The sequence below is a fragment of the Trichechus manatus genome, unplaced genomic scaffold (genome assembly GCF_000243295.1).
Source record: "Trichechus manatus latirostris isolate Lorelei unplaced genomic scaffold, TriManLat1.0 scaffold00103, whole genome shotgun sequence".
NCBI lineage: Eukaryota > Metazoa > Chordata > Mammalia > Sirenia > Trichechidae > Trichechus > Trichechus manatus.
Window position 1 is genome coordinate 3,670,037 of NW_004444039.1, and position 23,389 is coordinate 3,693,425.

Here is a 23,389-nt window from a genome sequence, read left to right on the forward strand (position 1 = left end):
AGGATCGCTGAGTCAGAATCAACGTGATGGCACCCAACATGGACTGAAGTAAATACACCAAAATGTTCACAGAAGTTACTTCTGGAAGGATTATAGGTGGTTGCTGTTTTCTTCCAGAATTTTTAAAAACCTTTTCCAAAAATTCTGTGTGTGTATATATATATACATATATAGCTGCCCTCCATTCCCCTGACTCATGCGGACCCCATGCACAACTGAACAAAATGCTGCCTAGTCCTGCACCATCCCCATGAGCCGAATGTTGTGATCCAGGGCATTTTCAGTGGCAGATTTTACTGAAGCAGGTCTCTAGGCCTTTCTTGCTGAGGCGCCTCTAAGTGGACTGAACAGCCAATGTTTCAGTTAGCAGCCCAGAGTAACTGTGCCACCCCCCAAACAACCCAAACCAAACCCGTTGCCTTGGAGACCACTGTGACTCATAGCGACCCTATAGGACACGGAAGAATTGCCCCATAAGGGTTCCAAGGAGCAGCTGGTGGATTTGAACTGCTGACCTTTTGGTTAGCAGCCAAGCTCTTAGGCACTGCGCCACCAGGGTTCCTTGTGCCTCCAAGGGACTCTCTCTATATTTATATATATAAATAGGAAGCGTTTTCCTCTGCTGAAATAATTTAAACAAGCTAGAAGATACTGATAACCGCTGCAGGAAGCTAAGGACTAAGTATTACAGACTCATGGGAGTTCCTTTTAAAAATCGAAGGAGTCCAGATAGAGGTGGTGGTTGCTCGATACTGTGAATGTACTGTAAGACATTCAATTGTTCACTTTAAAATAGTTACTTTAATGTTATGTGAATTTCACATGAATTATTAAAAAAAAAAACATCTAACAAGTCTTTGGTCACCATAGAAATCTGGAGAGATTTGGACCTGGATTGCCCAATGACGTCAACATTGGCGGGCTGGGCGCTTCCGGACCTCTGAGTTTGATTTAGCCTCTGTAAAATGGGCCTCTCTCCCGGCTTTGGGGTCAGATGGGAGTGTCCTATATGCGAGCGCGGCTTGCAGAGCCCACAGCGCAGCGCGTTACGCAGCCAGTGTCGCCGCCGCTGCCCAGCAGTAGCGACGCTAACTTGGGGGCGGACCAGCTGGGGCGCGGCGCGCGGGGGCGGAGACGCGCGTGAGGCGGGAGCGGGGGCGCACTGGCGGGACGGGGGCTCCCCGGCGGCCGCGCGGCGGAGAGGCCGCGCCTCCTGCTTCCGCAGTACTGGGGATTCCCCGGCCGAGGGGCCCCCCAGGGCTGCGCGTGGGGAAGTCCCTGTGCGCGCGGGTACAAGAGGGCGGCGCGGCGCCAACGCGCCAGAGCCGGCGGCCCGAGGCAGCGGCGCAGCACTCCAGCCATGACACGCGGCCTCCAATTCCTGCTCCTGAGCTGCGGTAGGGCCCGAGCGCGCCTGTCACCCCCCGCCTTTGCGCGGCACCCCATGTTCTCGCTTGCTCACGGAGCGCGCTCTGCTCTCTTGCAGCCTGCAGCTTGGCGCCCGCCGCGCGAGACCTGAAGGTGGTTTGTTCCGAGGATGTGGACTTGCCCTGCACCGCCCGCTGGGACCCGCGGGTCTCCTACAAGGTTTCCTGGGCCAAGGTGAGGGCGCCGATGCGCACGCGCTGGGATTTGGTCGGCACTATTGGGGGCAGCGGGAACTGGTACCCTTAGGCTGGTGACCCGCTGTGGCTGGGAGTAGGGAGGCATTTCCTGCAGCTGAAGAAGTACCCTGGTCTTCCGACATGCTCCCCCCACTGCCCCCAAACCCAACCGCATCGCATCCAGGTACAAGGCAGACTTACATTTTGTCCCAGACAACAACAACAGAACCCAAACCCGTTGCTACCGAGCTGATTCCGACTCATGGCGACCGTATAGGGCAGAGTAGAACTGCCCCATAGGGTTTCCTAGGCTGTAATGTTTAAGGAAGCTGACTGCCGCATATTTCTCCCGGGGAGCCTCTGGTGGGTTTGAACCGCCCGCCAACCTTTGGTGCGCAGCCGAGCACTTAACCACTGCGCTATCGGGGCTCTTTCTCATTTTGTCCCAGAGTACCTCAGTCCTCTCCTTGACCCTGAAGGGTGGCCTGAAATGAATGCTAGCCCCAAAGAGGCCCTCTGCCCTTCCAGAACTTACTGGATTAATTCTGGCAGCCACGTATGCTTGTGGTCGGCAGACCACAAAGAAAGCAACAAGGGCAGTTAAGGACTTTGGACAGGAGAAATGTCCCTGAACTTCTGGCCTTCTGGGTTATATGACTGTGACAGCCGTAGATGGATGGAGGGGGCATTTGAGAGGAAGGACTAATACCGTGATTTAGGCTTGTTTCATAGGTGGTAGCTGTCCATCAGGCATTGCCTTTCTTTTTGGGGACACCCTTAACTTCCTCTCCTACCCATTGGGTGCCCTCCCTCTGCCACACCTAAGATCTTGTTCAGGGATGAGGCATCACGCCTGTCTGAGCGCATGAGTGGGAGCCGGATGTCATGGTCCCTAGTGTGAACAGTGAAGAATTGAGTTGCCCGAAAGGCTTTTCTAAGGTTCCTCTCAACTGGGACACTCTCTGATTATAAGGTTGTGATTCTGATGGCATTCCAAAGCCAGACACCCGCATTAGCGAGGGTATTGCTACAACGGCGCCTCCAGTTAAGCCAAATGAGAATGATAGCCCAGTCTCACTCGATAGCTCTTACTGATTTGCTGTCTTAGTTTGGAGCACATCTCTGTGGTTTTGTAGCTTTCCACAAAATGCAGGCTTTTGTCCTGCTCCCCATAAAAGATGCTCCAGCAACCTGCGTGTGCACTGGTCGTTTTACAGTACAAGACATCAGAGTAATCTGTGTGTCTCTGTGTGTGTCTCCTCTCCTAGCTAGACTGAGGACAGTGGCTGCACCACAGCCCTTATGTATTCTGCAGGCCCCCCAGTGTCTGCCCTGTTAATTGCAAAGGTGCTCAGTGAATTCCCGCGGATGCTATGTGAGTTACAGTGGAGATGGTGCTGCTGTCGAGGCCCTGGATGGTGTATGAGAATAGGTTGGCGCTATTCTTCCTTCATTTCCACCTTTTTCAGGGTTGGCTCCGAGAAAATAACCATTCTGGAATTGTTCTCATAGAAAAAAAATTAGTATTTAAAAAACATATTGTGAAATCAGTATTATTTGAATGTTCACCATCTGCAAACTCCCAGGTCAATGTTGCCATGCATTAGCTGTTTTAATCCTCCAACGACTTAAGAGATCAATACTACTGCTGTTCCTGCTTTACAGCTAAGGTCACTGAGCCTTAGGGAGCTGAAATGACTTACTGTTAGACAGTTGGTTAAATGGTAGAGTTGGGATTTGAACCAGGCAACCTCATTCCAGAGCCAGAGTTCTTGAAGGACTATCTTGATATCTCTGTCTTCTACCGTAATTACTGAAGCTAAAGAAAATAAAAGTGTCCCTGAGCTAGCCAGACAGGGAGTTGGTTATTTTAAAGAAGGGAGAAAAAAATGAAACCACTCTCCCTTCCTGAGAGTGATTAAAAAAAGAAGCCAATATTAATATCCCCAGGGGAATAATTAAAAAGTACTCAGGAAACAAGTGGATGAAATTCCAGACCGTGAAGTTCAAACAGTCGTCAAGTTAAATCTTCTTGCACAGGGTCATTTGGAGGGATGCCGTAAACCGTAGCCATTAACCCTTGGCTTTTCCTGGGATGTCAGCGGATGATGTAACTTTATAATGTATGTGCTTGTTTATTGGACACAGTTCTTGCATAATTCACCCTGAAAATCTCTCAAACGTCTGTTAAAAAAAGAAAATGGTCTCTAGGCATTCTGTTTTAGCTCTCGGTCCATGGTGTAAAACAAAACCAGTTGCCGTTGAGTGGATTCCGATTTATGGCGACCCCATGTGTGTCAGAGCAGAACTGTGCTCCACAGGGTTTTCAGTGGCTGATGTTTTGAAAGTAGATCACCAGATCTTTGTTCCAAGGCACCTCTGGGGGGATTCAGACCGCCAACCTTTTGGTTAGTAGTCAAGCATGTTAACCATTTGCACCATAGGGTCACTGAAAAATCATACGGCCGTTATTTTTTAAAAGGTAAACTGTCATTGGGTGGTGGTGGATAGGAGAGTTATGCTATGCCAATAAAGTAATCAGGTAGAGTGATATTTCTTGTTCCTTCTAGTACTTTTTAACAGGTCTCAGCATATTCCGTAGATATTTGTTACTTTTCAGTCCGGTAATTATATTTTTGCACTGACTGTGCTTGTACAGCAAAAACAGTGCTCTGGAAATAGGGCCAGTGGCGAAGCACTGGAATACTTCATTTTACAGAAGATTAAGCGTCTTATCATTTTTTCCACAACGTTCTTGTAAAACGTTCAAATGAAGCGGAGAGAGAGCGATAGAGTGGGGAATTTGAAACCGCTGACCATTGCCAGCTCGCTCGCGTATCTTGTCTTCCTTTATCATCGCGAGTGTGGCTTTGTAAAACGCGTCTCCTGTGCACAAGAGTGGCTGCCCGTTGAATTAGTCAATCAGAGCGTCCCCTGGAGGGCTTGTCACCCTCTCCTCGACTGAATCACATTCTTGGAGGCTTTCGGTATATCAGGATTCTGGTTAAAATGACTCGCAATTTAAAATTCCATTTGCCTCTCAGTCTTCCAGGCACCGTAGAGCATCCTGCCACTGTGCAGTTGGCACTGATTTGTTCTTGTTCGCTGCCGTCGAGTCGGCTCTGATTCATGGTGACTCCATGTACAGCAGAACGAAACGTTGCCCAGTCCCGCACCATCTGCACGATCGCGGATATGTTTGGGTTCATTGTTGTGACTATTGTGTTAATCGTTCTCATGGGTAGTCTTGTTTTGTTGGCCCTCAACTTTACCGACACAGACAGGTGATGGGCACTGACCTGCTTGTGATTAAAAAGGACCCATGGAAGCCATGGGTTTTTTTATCATGTGCATTTTTACCACAAGACCCCAGCAGATGGCATCCAATTAGTGTTCATAACATTGGAGGGAAAGATGTCCATTGTATTCGCTCTGTATCAAAGCCACAGGGGGAGGTGATCAGAGGGGGCTTATCACAGACATGCACAGAGGGTCCGGGGCGGAGCCAAGAATGGACCAAAACCTGAAAAAAACAAACCCATTGCTGTCGAGGCGATTCTGATGAAGCAGGGTAGCCCAGTTCCTGTTAACCAACTGCCCTTTCCTGTGGATGGGTGTCCTTCTAACCAGGATCGGACAAAGGATCCCCCTCTCATCTCTTCCTTACTTAAGGCAGAGGGGGTGCTTGAGAAGAGTCCCTTCGTGGTGCAAGCGGTTAACAACCTTGAATATTAACTGAAAGGTTGGAGGTTCAAGATGACCCAGAGGTACCTTGGAAGAAAGGCCTGGCGACCTACTTGCAAAAGAATCAGCCATTGAGAACCCTGTGGAGAACTCTGACACACGTGGGGTTGCCATAAATCGGAGTAGATAGATGACAGCTGGTGGGTGGTTGAGAATAAATAGAAAAGGTAATAAGTTACACCCATCGAGAGAGTAGTTAAATTCAGCTCTTTACATTGTAATACGTTGGAGTTCTTTGGGTAGATATTTTGAGAAGATGGGCAAACAGACATTTGTTTGTCATGATTTTTCCACTGGCTATGACCTTTGGTTTAATTCTCGCGTGAGGGCACAGCGTGATGCTGTGTCTGCTGTGAGTCTGAACGTCCATTCAAGGGCACGGTCCGTGTTTCAGGCTGAGCATCTCTGTGTTCACGGTAAAGGGTGCACTCTCTTTAGTGAAGCTGTGCTAGGTTTAGGGAGGCAGGACTAGGTTGGATGGCGTGCTCTGGGCATGGTTGATGTCAGCCGTTAATAATGAGTGGTTATTTATCAGGGAGATGGAGGGCCATCTTGTATGAAGCCAGAAGCCTGGACAGCCTAAGTTGATGCAAAATGAAAGAGGATGTAATAGTGTCATCTCTGGGTAACACTGCGGGGGTGAGGACAGAGACGTGTCACAAGACAAGTGACCTTTTTAGATGATTTCCAAAGGGAGGGAGAAAGGGGAAGGAAGGCTGTGTTTTCAGATATTAGATCAGACTTGACATTTATGGGGATGGCAAATGATGTGCTACCTGTCCAGTGTTCTTTAACTGACATTAACTTTAAGGGCCCACCCGTGTGTCAGTTGGTCGTACTGTGGTGGTTTTCGTGTTGCCGTGGTGCTGGAAACCATGCTACCGGCCTTTCAAATACCTGCAGGGTTACCGGTGGTGGAAGGGTTTCAGCAGAGCTTCCAGACTTAGACAGACTAGGAAGAAGGGCCTGGTGATCTCCTCCTGAAAATTAACCAGTGAAAATCCTATAGATCACAACTGAATATTGTTTGATATTGTTGGAGAATATACAGTCATCCTTTGGTATCCTCAAGTGCCTTATATAAATTTTACTTTTAAAATGGTGTAGTATTTTTTTCCTACGTAGCACAGGAATGAACAGTGTAGTGTGGTAGTGATGGTTGGGCCGGGTCAGGGCTGGATCAAAGCAGGCACTTTGAAGGGCAGCCGCATCCAGCCCTCCTGTCACAGGCTGCCCTTGAGCTAGGGGTCCTTCAGGTCAGAGGTCCTGGGTGACTCTAGACGCCCGTACCAGTGTGGTACAGAGAGTGCTAGGTCCTGGACCTGCCAAGTCTCTTCTGTCCTTGGAACCCAGCCCTTTGCCACAAACATGCTCTGCCAGATCCTAGGTCAGGCGACCCCATTCCTACTATCCTCACTGGTCCACATTGTGTCAGGGTGCAGCTGCCTCATCCCCCTGGAGCTTCTTCCTTCACAACCACATACTGTTCCTCCAGCCGAACCCTCGTTTGCCTTGTGCAGCCCTCCATGTTGCCCCCAGGCCCTTGAACTCTTTCCTTTCTTTCGACTATTTTCCATCCTGGGTTGATTGAATCCGCAGCTGTGGAACCTGCGGCTACGGAAGGTTGACTGTATAGTGCCGGACGATGAGCCCCCTAGATTGGAAGGCACTACACAATGGTTGCAGCAGTGGTCTCAAGCATGCCAAGGATCCTGGGAATGGTGCGGGACTGGGCAGTGTTTCATTGTATCTTACATGGGGTCGCTGTGAGTTGGAGGTGACTTGACTACAGCTGACCACCACAGCAGTGCCAGGGCCGCGGTTGCAGAGCAGGGTGGTGGCTTGCATGAAGCAACTTCACAAGCTCAAGGCTAATCACCTCGCAGAATTCACGTGCCCATGAGTCATTATGAAGCTGCCTTCCATGGATGTTGCTAAACCGCTATTCAACTGAGTTATATTTTCTCTCTCTGCCATCTCGTGTGGTAATGAACCACAAGGGGAGGAGCACTTAGAGCAGACTGCCTTATTGCAGCTTCCTTGATTCTCAGATGCCATCTATTGTAAGAAAGATTTAAGAACATATTTTTAGGGGATAGGGGTAACACTTCTACATTAACTATAGAAGCATTGAAACATTGAAATGTGAAAATGTGTGTGTTAACATCAAACAAAAACCATGCTGTCCCCACTGGCACCTATATTGCTTGACCTGGTTGAAGAACTTTTATGGGTTCAGCCTTAGGTCAAACTATGGAAGACATGAAGCTGGTTTTCAGGAGTCTCTTGTAGTTACACTGTCGTTATCCAGTAATGTGTGCCAAGTCCTGGGCCTGGCAATGGCTATCCCAAGGTCCACAAGGAACTTTTGCCAGAGGACTACCTTGAGCAATGGCATGGAAACAGAAATCCTTAAAGTATTATTTGGGCACTAAAGAGGTAACTAGTGATGCAGAGAGGAGAAGCATACAACAGATGGCTGAGAGAGAATGCTAGAAAGTAGGCTGAGGGCAGATTGTGAAGAACCTTGAATGCTAAACTGTGATGGCTTGCATTTTATCCTTCCCACAGAAGGAGCTGTGGAAGCTTTTTAGGCAAAGAATGACATAATGAAAAATATATCTAAAGAAAATCACACTGGTTGTGGTGGACGGAATATGATTCATCCTAGAAGATGAGCTTCAGAGGGAAGCCTCATCTTTCACTAGAATGAAACTACCATCAGGTTGTCTTAACTAAGAGGTAAACATCTTCCCTCTTGTCACCTGTCTTGACCATGTGGTTCCTCAGAGGAGTGGGTAAGGCACAATATGGCCGCCTCAGAGGAGGCTGGAGAAGTCTCAGTCAGATGAGAATGGTAGATCTCTGAGATGTTTGGACAAGGGTGAGATGGAGCAAATTTGCTAAACTGCAGCTTGAAAGAGGGTGGAAGGAGGAAGTCAGCTGAGAGTTAAATAGGGGAAAAAAAAACTCCAGTTATTTTCCATGAATAAAAGGGGGAACTAGATCACATGAAGACTGGATTGTCCTGAGTCTGTACTTGGCTGTGTCACTACAAAAAGAAGAGGAAGTTTCGAGACGGTTTCAGTGACGTAAGGGAAGGTTTTATGTAGGGCTGAACTAAAAAAGAGATTCATAACCTAAAAAAATAAAAAGAGTTCCCCCAATCTAAATTTGTTTCCGTAATCCTTTCGCAGCTACTCCTGCCTGCGATAACCCCCACATTTTCTACCAACAGTCCTTAGCTCACACCAGAGCTGGACCGAAGTGTACCCTAAGATTCCTTTACACCCGTAAGCATACTTCTTTTCTTTTGTTTTTTACATGGGGGTAAAATTCCTATGTATACCATGTGGTGGTGGTGGTGTGTGCTGTGAAGTCGATTCTGACTCTTAGTGACCCTGTAAAAAAACCAAACCAGTCGACTCCGACTCATAGTGACCCCATAGGACAGAGTAGAACTGCTCTCTAAGGTTTCCTAGGAATGCCTGGTAGGTTCGAACTGCTGACCTTTTGGTTAGCAGCCGTAGCACTTAACTACTATGCCACCAGGGTTTCCAGAGTAAAACTGCCCCATAGTGTTTTCCTAGGCTGTAAATCTTTATGGGAGCAGATTGCCAGGTCTTTTCTCCTGCAGAGCTGCTGGTGAGTTCAAACGGCTGACATTTCAGTTAACAGCTGAGTGCTCAACCTTTGCGCTACCAGGGCTCCTTTGTACCACCTTGTACTGGTACAGATTTAGGAGCCCAAGGCTTGTCTATATCACTTGATGTCTTCTCGGAACACGAACTAGTCTACTGCATGTTCTTGTCCAAGTTCTCCAAAGAGAGGTTAGATTGCAGAAGAGCTGGTTGGTTGTCTAGGATTAAGGGTCCAGATGAGGAAACCTTATGGGGAAAGAAGGATGCTAATAGCTGTAAACAATTCATAATCACATTGGACCAGATTCTTTGGGTCTGTTCTGAGGAACAAAGGTTCTGAATCAGGTCAGGCCCCCGATGTCTCATTCCCTGAGGAATTGGGGGGCTTGTGAACCCGAGGGACAGAGCAGGACTGGCCTAGGTGCTGGAGCCACATGGAGATAGCCCCCAGTGTGCCAGATTGTCTGTGAGGTAGTAGGGAGTCCTTGGGTGACATAGTTAAGAGCTCAGCTACAAATTGAAAAGTTGGTTGTTAGAGTCCACCCTGAGGCACCTCAGAAAAATCAGCCATCGAAAATGCTATGGAGCATAGTTCTACTCTGACACACTTGGGTTTGCCATGAGTTGGAAGGGACTCAATAACAACCAGCTTGGTTTTTCTTTTTTGGCAGAGTGCCCCTATCAGTTAGGATTCTTTCTGTTGCAAAGGCTTGTGAATCCAATCAAAATTCACTTTAAAAAAAAGATAAAAATGTTGTGGCTAATTGCCTCTGTGAACAACTGCCTGCTTTGCCATGAGACCAGAAGAACTGGATGGTGCCCATTACTGGCAGAATCCTGATCGAAAGGAGGAAAATACAGAACAGAAGTTCAGATTCTTATGGAATCCAGACTTTTATCTGGAGCCAGTTAGGCTAGATGAACCCTGGAAGATATTACCCTGAGATAATTTTTAAACTTTAAACCGAAAATATCCCTGAAATCTTTTTAAAGCCAGATAATAGTTTTAGTTAATTAGCAAAGAATGTCTGCCTTGAGCATTGTGCTGTTTTAAAGAACTAGCTATGTGGAATCAAATTGACAATAGCAACTCAAAAGGTTAGACAGGAAGCTTAGGGGGCAGTGAGTTTATGTTAATGGCAGAGGAATAATTTGGAGGGGGACAGTGAGAATAATTGTACAACCTGAAGAATATAATCAGTGTCACTGAACTGTATGTGTAAGAAGTGTTGAATTGGTATATGTTTTGTTGTGTATATTTTTACCAAAAAATACAATGTTAAAAAAAAAAAAGTAATGCATTGGCTTTTAATGATTGAAATTGAAAAAATTGAGACCTAGTTCATGCTTCAGTTATGGTTGGATTTAGAGGTACATGAATGTCCCAGGACTTGGTATCTTTCCATGTCTCCACTCTTCCTTTCTTCGTGTTGGTTCCATTACCAGCCACCACATGGTAGTGAAGTAGTGGCCAGTCAGTGCAGATTTATATATCCTCCCAGCATGGAGTGCAAAGACAAAGATTGCGTCTCTCTCCCAGTGTCTCAGCAAATCTCTGGTTATACTTAGGTGGCTTTGATTGGGTCAGTGCCCATCAGAACCACTCACTGTGGTTGAGGAATGTCAGGCCTGCGCTAAGGGCATGTCATCTTGAACCAGCATGGCACCCTTTGACGGACACGGCCCCGAGCTCATGGTGACGGGTGGTTGGTATGAACAGGAAGTGGCCCCACATTGCCTTCCAGTCACAGTTTCAAAGGGTTTCTGCCACATTATTATCATGGTAAGGAGCCCTGGTGGTGCAAAGGTTAAGCGCTTGGCTGCTAACTGATAGGTTGGTGGTTCGAAGCCATTGTGTGGCTCCATGGGAGAAAGACCTGGCAATCCACTCTGGTAAAGATTTACAGCCTAGGAAACCCTATGGGGAGTTCTGCTCTGTCCTGTAGGGTCGCTATGAGTCAGAATCAATTTGACAGCACACAGCAACGACATTATCACGGTGCTTTAAAACATTCAGAATGCTGTGGATATTTTGGCGACACGTGTGTGGAGAAATTGTTTCTTCCGAGAGCAGAGATTGTGACTTATAGGAGAACTTCACTGGCGAGGAAGCTGGAAGGATCGGGGTAAGGAATGACTGAATGGAGGATACAGTGAAAGCTGACAGATACATCAGTTTCCTTATGAACATTATCAGGCATCAGGCAGTTTGTGTGCATTTTCTCATCTGAGTCTTATAATAACCCTGTGAGGTAAGTAGGGTAGCTGCAGATGAGAAAACTGACATGCAGAGAGGAAGAAGCTTCCTGAAGGTGACCCCGCTAACTGATGGTGAAGCTGGGACTTGATGTCAGATCTTTTGATTCCAAAACCAGTGCTCTTGCAACATTTTCATTATGTCTAAAATTTGCTCATTCATGCAGCAGATACTTACTAGATTACTTCCTATGTGCAAGGAACAATTTTATATGCTGAATGAGACCTTGGATTGTAAAAAACAGAGAGTAGTAACATTTTTAGGGCTTTCTGTGTGATTGGCATGGGGACACTGGTGGTTCAGTGGTAGAATTCTCACCTTCTATGCGGGAGACATGGGTTCAATTCCTGGCCCGCCCCCCTCATGTGCAGTCGCCGCCCGTCTGTCAGTGGAGGTTTGTGTGTTGCTGGGATGCTGAACAGGTTTCAGCAGAGCTTCCAGACTAAGACGGACTAGGAAGAAAGAACTGGTGATTTACTTCTGAAAGTCAGCTATGAAAACCCTATGGATCACAACAGTGCAGTTCCCAGCCAATCATGGGGATGGGGCAGGACTGGGAAGCATTTTGTTCCATTATCCATGGGGTTGCCGTGAGTAGGGGGTGACTGACAGCAGCTCACAGCAACATCATCTGCGCTCTGCTCAGGGTCTGCAGACTCATCATAAGTATGTTCCCATCAGCTGTGTGAGATACAGTCACCCCCAGATCCAGAGGAGCACACAGGCCTGAGAGTCGTTTGGACAGTTGACCCTGAACAGAACTGGCTGTGGGAGGGCTGGGGTTTGGTTCCAGCTCTGTCCAACTCCCAATCCTGTACTCTTAATTATGCCAACTCTCCTGTAGTCGTAACTGTTAACAGCCATAAATCCAACTCTGTCTGTTACACCCAGTAAATTTCAAAGTGGAAAATCATTTTTCTAATAAAACCACACTTAGAAAAAAACAATGTTAATGCTTATACATTCTACCCTCGTTACGACATCAACCTCCAAGCCAAACTGTTTTGCATGTTATAAAGAGCTGTTTTTATGATGGATGGGGATTATATTGGCATGTTAATTGAGTTAGAAACGAGGTACATGAATGTTAGTGCACAAGAGATGCAATTAAAAAAAGCGGTTCGGTGTGATTAGAATGCATCAGAATAATTTAATACCACAGCCATATTTTTAAGTATCTGTTCTCAAATTTGGGGGTAAAATATTTATGTGCAAACATGTGTACACACGTTCTTCTCAAAAAATCTTTTTCTTTTAATTAGCTTTGTATCACCGTCTTAACGATCAGATGTATGATAAATTTGGATTTCAAGTGTGTGACCTTTTCTCTGCTGTAGGGATGGACCCGTTGCCCTTTTATGATCAAATACGGTACTCTCACGGGTTAGCATATATTTGGATAAAATTATGTACACTTCTTAGAAGCACTTTCCACAAAAAAGCCTTTTGACTGAGGTATTGATTCGATTTCAGCCATATTTCATTCTTCATTTTGTTGCTTCTAGTACTTGTCCCTCTCATTAGAAGAGACAGAGCCTTTTCAGTTCACACACTCTTAAAATGAGTACTTGTGTTTGCTTGCTTCACTACTGAGCACGTTACAGAGAGTTTATTTTCATTTAGGGCTTGTGATTTCCTTCAGGTCAAATCTCCATCTTAGAGGGAGAATATAGTTTTTAAATTATCGGAGGCCTTGAGACAAAAGGAAGTAGACATTCTGAAGGTAAGACGTCTCGCGTTTTGCCCCATTTCTAATTCTATCAAAAAGATGGCGTTGTCGGCGTAGAAGTTACCGTAGGGAGGGTGGATTTTTACAACGTTGCTGGGCTGAGCGTTTTGAGGAATTAACTTGCCCAGATCGTCTTGTGGTTTAGCACGCTACAGCGTTTGCATTGTGACCTGCGCGTTGAAGTGTTCCCATCAGGTGCGTGTGGCGGTGAATGAATCCGAGGGTGCCTTTTGCTGTAAATTACTGTTTCCTAAAATGCCTTTGCAGAGAGGTGATGAAGCTCCTCAGACTTGGAATGTTGAAAGAGCCACTCTTGCCAGTGGCTGCTTTTTGAGCCAGCTCCCCTGTTTGTAAGAACGCCTAAGGCAAAACACAAAGTTGAGAATTGTCCGTTTGCTCTTGCTGCATTTTTCTCACCTTGGAGTCCTGCTGCCAGTTCTTCATGCTGCTTCTCCCCCAGGTGACTCCCTGGGTGCGGAGATGTGATAGCTGCTTGATCACACACACAGCGAAGATAATGGCCTGAGCTTCTGCATCTGAAGTTCCTTGGGCGATGCTAGCCCTGCATCCCCTTTCGAGTGTGCGCTGTCAGCAGAAACGCTACACCTAGTTTTGAAGCTCTAGACAGATGCCAGATTCTGAGTCACAGGACAAGGTCTATTTTAAAATGGTAGAAGGACGAGAGAATACGCATTGTACATGCCTGGGGTGTGCGGCCTGAGGCAGGGTTATGATCCGCTTCCCAGTGCGTCGTATGAAATTTACAGCAAGCTCCTTTTGCTATGGAGTCCCTGGGTGGTGCAAATGGTTAACTTGGTCACCTGCTAACTGAGAGGTTGGAGGTTGGAGTCCACCCAGAGGTGCCTTGGAAGAAAGGCCTGGTTATCTACTTCTGAAAAAGCCACCACTGAGAACCCTGTGGAGCACGGTTCTACTCTGACACACATGGGATCGAAATGAGTCAGAGTCGACTTGACGGCTGCTGGTTTCCTTTTGCAGTAGGTCTTCCCAGGCACAGAAAGCCGTCCGTTAGTTTGACAGTGTTTATTGTTATTGGTTGCCACTGAGCCAGCTCTGACCGAGTGTCACCTTGCGTGTAACAGAAGGAAGCACTGCGTGGTCTTATGCCGTCCTCACAGTCTTTGCTGTGTTTGAGCCCATTGTTGCATCCATCTCTTTGAGGGTCTCCCCCTTTGTCGCTGACCCTCTACTTCAGGTGAGCCGAAGTCTCCCTGTCCTTGCTTCTGAGGAGAATTCTGGTTCTGTTTCTTCAGAGACTGATTTTTTCCTTCTCCTCAGTCCGTGGCATCCTCGGTAGCTCCCAGGCTAACGCAATAGTTCTCTGAACCTCTCAGAAGGGGGCTCTCCAGGGCTTAGGCCTTTGGAAGGGAGCCCCGTGGAAGTTGTGACATTTTCCTACCATCCTGCTGATGCCCTGGCGGCTTGGTGACTCAGGATTCTGCCAGCTGCTTCGGGGTTCTTTGTTTTCCCTTCCCCGCACCCCCCCCCATCTTTCCATCCTTCTCATGAGCTCACCCTGCCTTTGTTTTGCTGTTTGAAAATTACTGAAGGCCCGCTGGAGGGCTTGCCAGAGGCCCGTGGAAATCTGACCGTGAAACAGACTACTTTCTGTTGTTGCTGCAGAGTTTTAACATGAATTATCTTCTGTAAATAGGCAGAAGGCAGCTGCGGCCGGCTGCTCACCACCGCATCCCTGCTCCGGCAGGATAATAGGATAATGAGGCCATCTTTCTGTAAATAGGTGCAATTGTTTATATGTCTACCAGCTCCAGAGGGGTTCACAGTTTTTATCTTGACTTCCAGCCAGCCTTTCTGAGTTCAGGGAGGGGTCGCTGGACGGAAGAGCAGGCCTCCAGCGAGAAAACCAGAGGGGATAACCTCTAAATGGATGTTGCAGCCAAGTGTCCATCTCTGCAAGATGCAAGGATTTTCTAGCAAAACAGAGTTTCAGTGAAACCTCTCAGGAACAGCCAAGTCGAGCGCATTTTGAGGTTAATTTAGAACAGAGAAGCAGGTGAAGCATCAGTGTGGGGACTGCAAACATTGGGCTGAGTTAATTCGTTCACACTGATGGCCGCAGAACCTTAACTGGTGGCACCTCACAGAGGTTGGCGCTGGGTGATCCTGGGAGCCTGGCCCGTTAACAGCTCCGTCTGGAAGGTTCGAGCCCATCTGCACGTAGCAGTGGGGAAAGGTGAGAGCATGTGTTGGGACAGCGGTCTGTGGCTTGATCAGGCTTGGAAAGGAAAAAATGGGCTAAATTAGATGTATTCTAGAGTCAGTTGGACACCTTTAGTTTCCTCTAAGTCCCTGGGTGGTGAAAATAGTTAACACACTCAGCTGCTAACTGAAAGGTTGGAGGTTCGAGTCCATCCAGAGGCACCTCAGAAGTAAGGCCTGGCGATCTACTTCTGAAAAATCAGCCACTGAAGACCCTGTGGAGCACAATTCTACTCTGACACACACTCGACCACCTGGTGGTTTTTTGAAGGTTCATCGACTGCCCGTCCTTTTCCTGCTCTATTTTTGAAGACCTAAAGGGCCCAGCCTTTCAGCTCCCTCCAGTAGCTCCTTGGTTATTTGGGAAGGGACCTTTCAACACAAGAAGGCCCATCAGGAAATGGAATTTCTGTTCCTGGACGAGGCCTGGAAGAAGCCGTTCCTCTCAGCCCAGTGCTGGAAGGGGAGGAAGCAGGTTTTCTTGCGGGAGCCGTAAATCTGCCACCAGATGTCTCTGTTGCCCAGTCTACAGGCATTCCAGCAAGCGTTGAAGGCTGGGGAAGCCTGGACCTGATCTTTCTGTGGATCTCACGGTGCACCCCTCACTTAAATGAAGGAGAAACGACTGAGGGTGTGTGCATATGGACTGGGGCAGAGGGAGGCCCTGCTTTGGTTTTTCTGAGCTGCCTCAAAATGTGTCCCCCTAATTCCCTGCTCATTTATTTCCCTGCATTGATTCCAGAAGCCTGAGAGAGTTGCAGGAAGCTCACAGAACAGATTAAATAGTGGCAGGAAAGGTGCGGTCATGAGGCAGGCTGATCTCTGTCTTTTTCCCTAAGGTGGCACTTGGTGCTCTCACAGTGCTGGAGACAGGAATGCCACTGAGTCCTGGGCTTCCTGTTGGTCCCCAGCCAACCAACCAAGGGAAGGATGCAGATGTTGTAGGTCTGCTGGTGCTCTTCCTTGAGGGTGCGTGATTTGCTTGACCGTTAGTGGAAATCACATTTTGAGCCTGGGTAATGCAGGTGGTTTGCAGTTGGCTGCTAACCTGAAGGTTGGTGGTTCTAACCCACCCAGCAGTTATGCGGAAGAAAGGCCTGGTGATCTGCTTCCGTAAAGATTATAGCCAAGAAGACCCTGCGGAGCTCAGTTCTACTTTGTAACACGTGGGGTCGTCATGAGGTGGAATTGACCCGACAGCAATGGGTTTGGTTTTGGTTTTTAAATCATTTTTTGTAGGTTTAAAAAATTGCATTGCAGGATCAACTGGTGAATTAATTAGGCCAATTTCAGTACATCTGGGATGATGAACGCGGTGTGTGCCTAATCTCTGAAGGAGGGCGTGATGAAAACCGCCCGTCAGTTTAATCACACAGGTAGTTCAGGGAGAGAAAACCAGCCATATTAGTCGGTTTGATAAATTTGGCGTCTGCCCCCGTTGGGCTGGTCTGAGCTGGGTATGGTGATTTAAGCTGCACCTGCTCTTCCACATTTTTCCCCAGGTAGGAACAACATCTTTTAAAAATAGACTTTCTTCTTTAGAGTGATTTTAGGTTTACAGAAAAATCGCCCATTAAGTACAGAGTTCCCATATATTCCCTCCTCCCTGCAGACGGTTGCTCCTGTTATTAACATGTCACACTAGTGTGATGCATTTGTTACAGTTGGCAAACCAATATTGATACATTATTATTAACTAAAGTCTGGAGTTTCCATTAGGGCTCGCACTTCGTGTTGTACCGTCCTGTGGGTTTTAACAAATGGATAACGTCCTGTGTCCACTATTACGTATCATACAGAATAGTTTCCCTGCCCTAAAAATGCCCTGGGCTCCACCTCTTCATCCTCCTCCCTCCCGATTCCCTGGCAACCCCCTGCTCTTTTTCCTGTCTCCACACTTTTCCCTTTTCCGGAATGTCGTATGGTTGGAGTCCTAGAGTGCGTGCTTTTTCCTACTGGCATCTCTCCCTCAGCAACATGCATTTAAGGTTCCCCCATGTCTTTTCCAGACTTGGTAGCTCATTCCTTCTTACTCTGAATAATGTTCCGTGTGTGGATGTCCCACAGCGTGTTTATCCATTCGCCTGTTGAAGGGCATCTTGTCTGCTTCCAGCTTTCGGCAGCTACGAATAAAGCGTCCGTAAACATCCATGTGCAGGGTTTTACTTGCACATGCATTTTGATATGACTGTCAAGTGATCTGACCCGTCCACTCTCCACTGGCATGATTTCCCAGCTGTCCTTCTGCCGTCGTAGAGAGAGTGGGTGTGGTGTATTGTGCGACAGTGTCGTGGATGAGCGCACAAAAACATCGTTTTAAAGAACAAATAACCAGTTGCCATCAGGTCGACTCTGACTCATGGTGACCCCATGTGTGTCAGAGTAGAAGTGTGCTCCGTAAGGTTTTCAACAGCTGATTTTTCTGAAGTAGATCACCAGGCCTTTCTTCCAAGGCACGTCTGGCTGGACTCAGACCTCTAGCTTTGCAGTTAGCAGTGAGCGCGTTAATCATTTGCACCACCCAGGGACTCCTTTGAAGAGCAAGTTGAATATTTACAGGAGGCATCACTCATCTGCATCTCTCTACTTTTTTAGTTGAATTATCTGGCAGTGATCTTAACAGATTTAGGAACTTTTCCAAATAAAAGGCCGGGATTCAAAAATAAGAATCCAGTCAATGAATGGATGAGTTGTAGCTGAAGAACCCAGGAGAACATGTAATACGGAGCGAACAGCAGCAAAATATAATTCAAGGTGATTCATACTCAACATCTCATCACCTTCAACAGCACCACCATCTCCTTCATGTAGGTTAGAGGTTGAGTTACAAGGCATCATAAGATGCAGTCTTGATCTTACTCCAAAGAAGGTGTATCCTTAAAGAATTTTCATAGATTCTCTCTCCATCCCCCAGGAGTCACACACAAAAAAGCACATTGGCTTGTTCAAAAAAAAAAAAAAAAAAAATTAGGATGGTTTTTAAGAAAACCTCAGTGTCGAGGTACAGTGCTTGGCAGTTTCTGACAGCAGAGCATGATGCAATATGATTATTTCTTAACAGCTTACGGAGAGGGGTGAAGAGGTGATGGAGGTGCCCCAGGAAGATCTGAGCCCAAGTGAACAGTACTATTATCAGAAGGAGCAAAACAGCTCGCTGGAAGCCCCCACTGAAAGGCGGTATTCCCTGAAGATCCGAAATGCTACCAGCTGCAACACGGGGACTTACAGGTGCACGCTGTGGGGTCCGGAGGGGCAGAGGAACCAAAGTGGCACCGTGACCCTAAGAGTGATAGGTGAGTCATCTGCTGCTCTTGTTTTCTTCTTGCAGAATACGTGCGTGCTTTCTGTAGGTCCTAAAATCGTTCCTGTCGTTCAGCGTCTGACACGGAAGCGTGGAATCACGCCTCTGGTTAACGGGGAATTCTACCTCAAGGATGCCATAACTTTCTTTACGCAGCTTTAAGGATGCCTTGTGTTTGACTTCTGCCCAACACTTGTCAGCCTCTGAGGCTCGAAATGACAAACATGCCTTCACAGAGTCCCTGCTTTTGCACAATGCCACCTTCTCCTTCTGGCGGGTATCTGAAAGGAATCTGACCCAAGCTAATATTCTTCTATTCGCAAGACCAAACTCACGGGCAGTGTCTCACTGCTTAGGGGGCTGGTCTTTGGAGTGGTTCACTGTTACTATATATATGTTATTCAGGTATGTTATATAAATATATAACATCATAACATAAAACCAAAAACCAAACTCGTCACTGTCGAGTTGATTCCGACTCATAGCGACCCTATAGGACAGAGTAGAACTGCCCCATAGGGTTTCCAGGGAGCGGCTGGTGGATTTGAACTGCCGACCTTTTGGTTAGCAGCTGAGCTCTTAACCACTGTGCTACCAGGGCTCCGTAATAACACGGGCTGTATGTTATTGATATGTATAAATAGACATACTTTATACTTCATTCAGTCTCCAGCCCCTCACCCTGCTTTGTCTGTCTTCATAACCCTTAGTGCACCTGACATATTACATATGGATTTGTTACCTTCTGTCCCCCTGTGGGAGCTAGAACCTCCTCTGTTTCATTCTCTGCTGTTTCCTGGCACATAGTAGATGCTCAGCGAGTATTATTTACACGAATGAAAAATGAGAGTCACATTGCGGGGAAAGCAGAGAGAAGGAGCATGTCCTGTGAGGAGTGGAAAGGACGTGAACAGTGTGTGATTGTTTCCTGTCCTTGTCCTGGTGGGAAGGCGGTTGTGCCCGCAGGTGAAGTGGTCAGTCTCTGAATTCACTTAGATCTAGGTCAGATACTAGCTCTGTCGCTCATTAGCACGTGACCTCGGGCAAATCACTTCTTGACTCTAAGCCTCAGTTTTCCCAACTCTAAAATGGGCACAGTGTTATCTATGACATATGTTTGTTGTGCAGGTTAAATGAGATACTGCCCTAAAATGCTTGGTACAGTACCTGGGGTGCTTCATAAATGTTAGGTACCATTAGGACAGCGGCTCGCAACCCTTCTGTGTTTGAATCTCAGGCCCTTGTGAGAATCTGTCTCTAGAATCTTGCACAGAATGTTGAGTGCAGTGTCAAGGTTGTCAGTTCTCTCCAGACCCCGCTAATCATCTGCGTTCCGCTTGCTCCTGCCTGGACCTTCAGGCAGATTTGGTTACCAGCCAGACTACAGCCAGAGCTAAACACACTCCCCAGGCGGCACAGAGAATGTTGGAGCCTGAGCGGGGAGAGCCTGTTCCCTCCGTGTCTCATCCCGAGCTTAGCGCCTCTCTCCTCCTGCCCTTGCTCCCGTCAGTGCTGCAGCCCCAGCTTAGGAACCCCCCGGGGAGCTGGTCTGTCTCCCACCTGCGCTTCCTGCCTTGGTGGAAGAGCTTGATGTACACTTATCCGATAATACTGGAGCGGCTCACCTGCCCCACTGCATAGCCCCTGAATCCCCCTGAGGACAAATGGAATTCTGTGCAACACCAATGAAATGAAGATAATTGCGAACGAACCAATGGAGGTCCATCACATGCGGAGGCTAAATGAAAGCCGGGAAACTCCCGGCATCCACCGTGGAGGCGGACGGGCAGCGGGATAAGTCTGGACCTGACACCTGGTTCTGCCACTTGGCCTATCTGACCTCGGGTCCTGCATCTGTAAAATGGGGATGCTCATACCTGCCTCTGAAGGCGGTTGTGAGGACCAAGTGAGGTGCTGTCGCCACATCCCCCCCGCTCACTGCTGGGCTCCGAGTCGTACCAGCTCCCGCTGTGCCCATCTCTGTAATCCTCCTCGGGGGCGTAGATGTGAAGGTAGGAATGGCAGACTTGTAGGACTTAAAAAAAGTAGCAACAAAGCAGTCTTTACTTTTTATCATGGTAGGAAAGCTGTGCTAAATGGCTTCATATATTACTTTTTCTTTTTTTTTTTAAGGATGCCCCAAGCAACACAGAGAAGTGAATTTCAAGAAATACAGAGCCGAGATTGTACTGCTGTTGGTGCTGGTTATTTTCTACTTAACACTCATCATCTTCACCTGTGTAAGTATCGTTCCGGCAGCATCTATGATTATTGAAAGATCACCTGGAGCGCTCACCTGAATATGTTTTGTAGATTAAAAAAAAAAAAACATTGTCGTCAAGTCAAATAGCGTCCATATAGGACAGAGCAGAACTGCCCTATAGGGTTTCCAAGGAGCGCCTGGTGGATTCGAACTGCCGACCTTTCGGTTTGCAGCCGTAGCTCTTAACCACTGCGCCACCAGGTTTTCCTTATTGCATAAAGGGTACCGAATTTCTGTTCGGGGTGATGAAAAAATTTGGAAATGGATATTGTTGTGCAACATGGTCAATGTAATTAATGTCACTGGATTGTGCACCTAAAAACGGTTAATGTTATGTGAATTTCATCTCAATAATAATTCAGAAAAGATATAAGACAAGTCCTGCCCTCAGGGAGCTTACAGTTTGACCATTAGGGTTCTTTGCACATAAGAAGATAATGAGAACTACCAGGCAGTAAATTTAAACAATGAGTGACCTTAGTTTCTTGTTTGCAAATGCCTACTTCTGCGGCACTGGCTCTCCACATGGATCTCTAACAGTAGGGCTTGGTGTGGTCCCACTCCTCCATAATCTATCGAATGTCTTGGTTAAAGATTGGAGATAGCAGTGAAACGGTGCAAGTCCACGTGACTGAGGTGCTGAGTATAACGAGAGCCTCCGGAACGAGCTGTCCTGCCAACTCTTGGCGGAGGTCAACTGGAGGTGACAACTGCTGCATTTTTCCAATTATTCGGTTCTCAACTTATCTCTTTTTGTTTCATTTTTCAGAAGTTTGCACGACTACAGAGTATTTTTCCAGATGCTTCTAAACCTGGCATGGAGCGAGCTTTTTTCACAGTCACTTCCCAAAGTAAGCATTTGGGGCCAGTGATTGTTCAGAAGACAGAACTGGTATGAGCAGGATTTCTGGAGGCTAATTTTCTTCAAACCGAGGGTTCTGTGGTGTGCCTGTCTTCCACACCGGACAAGAGAAGAATGAACCCCACATTGAAGATGGTACCCTTCCTATGAAGTCCTTCACCTGACTGGAACATCTGAAAGTGGGTCTCACTCACTTTCTGCAGTTGAGGCTTGAAAACCATGACGTGACCACGTCCCATGGGGCCATCTGCACAGTGTTCTCCAGGGCTGCCTCTTCATGGCTCCCGTCTTAGTGTTTTGTTCAGCTGTCTAGTCAACCTCTTGGAAACTTTTTCAGTCATACAAAAGCTATGGGGAGATACTGTTGGAAAAGGGTCTTGGGAAATATGAGTACCCCGTGACAGGCTCCTAAGGACAGCTGTCTTCTTCCACATCTGGGAAGCATCTCTGTGAATATGCTGTGTTTTGTATCAGCCCAGCTGTTTTCTGTCTGGGAGAAATGGACAGGCCAAGCTGTGAGACAGTGGGAAATATTTGGCAAATAATTTCCTGGTGTGAAGTCCCTGCAGTTACTAAGAAGTATTATGTGTACATAGAAATAGCAGGTCCGTGAACTGTTCCTCAGAAGGTCCTTTTCATCTGGGAAGGACATCCATAAAGAAGAGTGCCACATTTATTTTTATATCTACATGTACTTGCCAAAGAAGGATTGTGTTTTTCTCCTTTTCAAATCTGTATCTACAACTGCATATCATTGTTCATTGACAAATGCCCGCAGTATGGAGATTAAGAAGAAGTCAGAACTGACAAGAGGATTAGAAGCTCTTCTCATGACCTGCTGGCAGATACCGGACCAACCGTGTGACTGGTTGCCCCACTACCTAGCTATACCGTCTTGGGTCGGTTCCTTATGGTTTCTACTTTCTGAGTTGTTGTGTGAGTGGATTCAAATAATGTGTGTGAAAATGTTTTGAAAAAGTATAAAGCACTATACAAATTTGAAACTCCATTTGATCATTATTCTTGTTATGACAGTAATGTTCTGGGGAGGAGAGAATGCCTTTCATGTTTCATGGTTTCCACCATTCCCAACAAAGAAGTCTACAAGGAGGAATTCCCATGGTCTTCCATATGAGTTCCTTTGGGGAAGTAAGGCGGCAGCTTCAGTGGTCTATTCTTGGAGCCAAAAGCCCTCTAAGAGATGGACACACAGGAGCCAGTGGGCCGTGGGGGAGGAGGAAACTCACATTAAGTTGATGTTTTGGCAATCGTTGGGTTTCTCTTATCGAAGCTTGGCCTTTTTCCATCTTTCAGAGAGATGTCATCCCTTTAGGAGTGCGTGCGGTGCCCACACTGATGTTAGCGAGTAAAAGGGGGGCCAAGTGGATTGAGTGGTTTTGGTTCTCGGTCAGAGCTTTCATGTTATTAAACATAAGCATGAGAGTAGGGAATGTTTTTCTTTTATTTTTTAAAAATACCCATGAGACTTTGGGATGAGTGCTCAGATGTCCATAAACTAGTTTGAGAACCCGAATCCAGGATGAAATGATGGAGATGAAAGATGGCCGGAGCCTTCCTTGGAGAGGGAGGTTATGTATGGCAGGTAGATCTCTTTGGTACAATACCCTTCCTTCTCAGTGATATTCCTGAATCCATCCTGGGGCTGAGTTGCTGCCCAATTGGTACTTGATCAGCCTGAGCACACAGGTCAGAGGGAAGGAAGAAGGACAGTTTCTGCTTTAGATGG

At 47.0% G+C, this 23,389-nt stretch overlaps 1 protein-coding gene across 2 annotated transcripts; it reads left to right on the plus strand.

Annotated features, from left to right (window-relative positions):
* Nucleotides 1-1,277: 1,277 nt before the first annotated feature.
* CD83 (CD83 molecule) lies at nt 1,278-22,649 on the plus strand. 2 transcript variants are annotated; one of them, XM_004382976.2, is made up of 5 exons: nt 1,278-1,397; nt 1,487-1,602; nt 18,278-18,509; nt 20,651-20,757; nt 21,550-22,649. In XM_004382976.2, the coding sequence occupies exons 1-5, from the start codon at nt 1,361-1,363 to the stop codon at nt 21,676-21,678; spliced, it is 621 nt and encodes a 206-aa protein (XP_004383033.1). In that variant the 5' UTR covers nt 1,278-1,360; the 3' UTR covers nt 21,679-22,649. The 2 variants fall into 2 exon arrangements, with proteins under 2 accessions (XP_004383033.1, XP_012412910.1); XM_012557456.2 differs by having other exon boundaries at nt 21,553-22,649.
* The last annotated feature ends 740 nt before the right edge of the window (nt 22,650-23,389 follow it).

Coding starts and splice junctions, on each gene's coding strand:
- CD83 (XM_004382976.2), top strand. CDS start 1,361: ATGACACGCGGCCTCCAATTCCTGCTCCTGAGCTGCG. Junction 1,398..1,486: donor ATTCCTGCTCCTGAGCTGCG/GTAGGGCCCGAG, acceptor GCTCTCTTGCAG/CCTGCAGCTTGGCGCCCGCC. Junction 20,758..21,549: donor CACTCATCATCTTCACCTGT/GTAAGTATCGTT, acceptor TTCATTTTTCAG/AAGTTTGCACGACTACAGAG.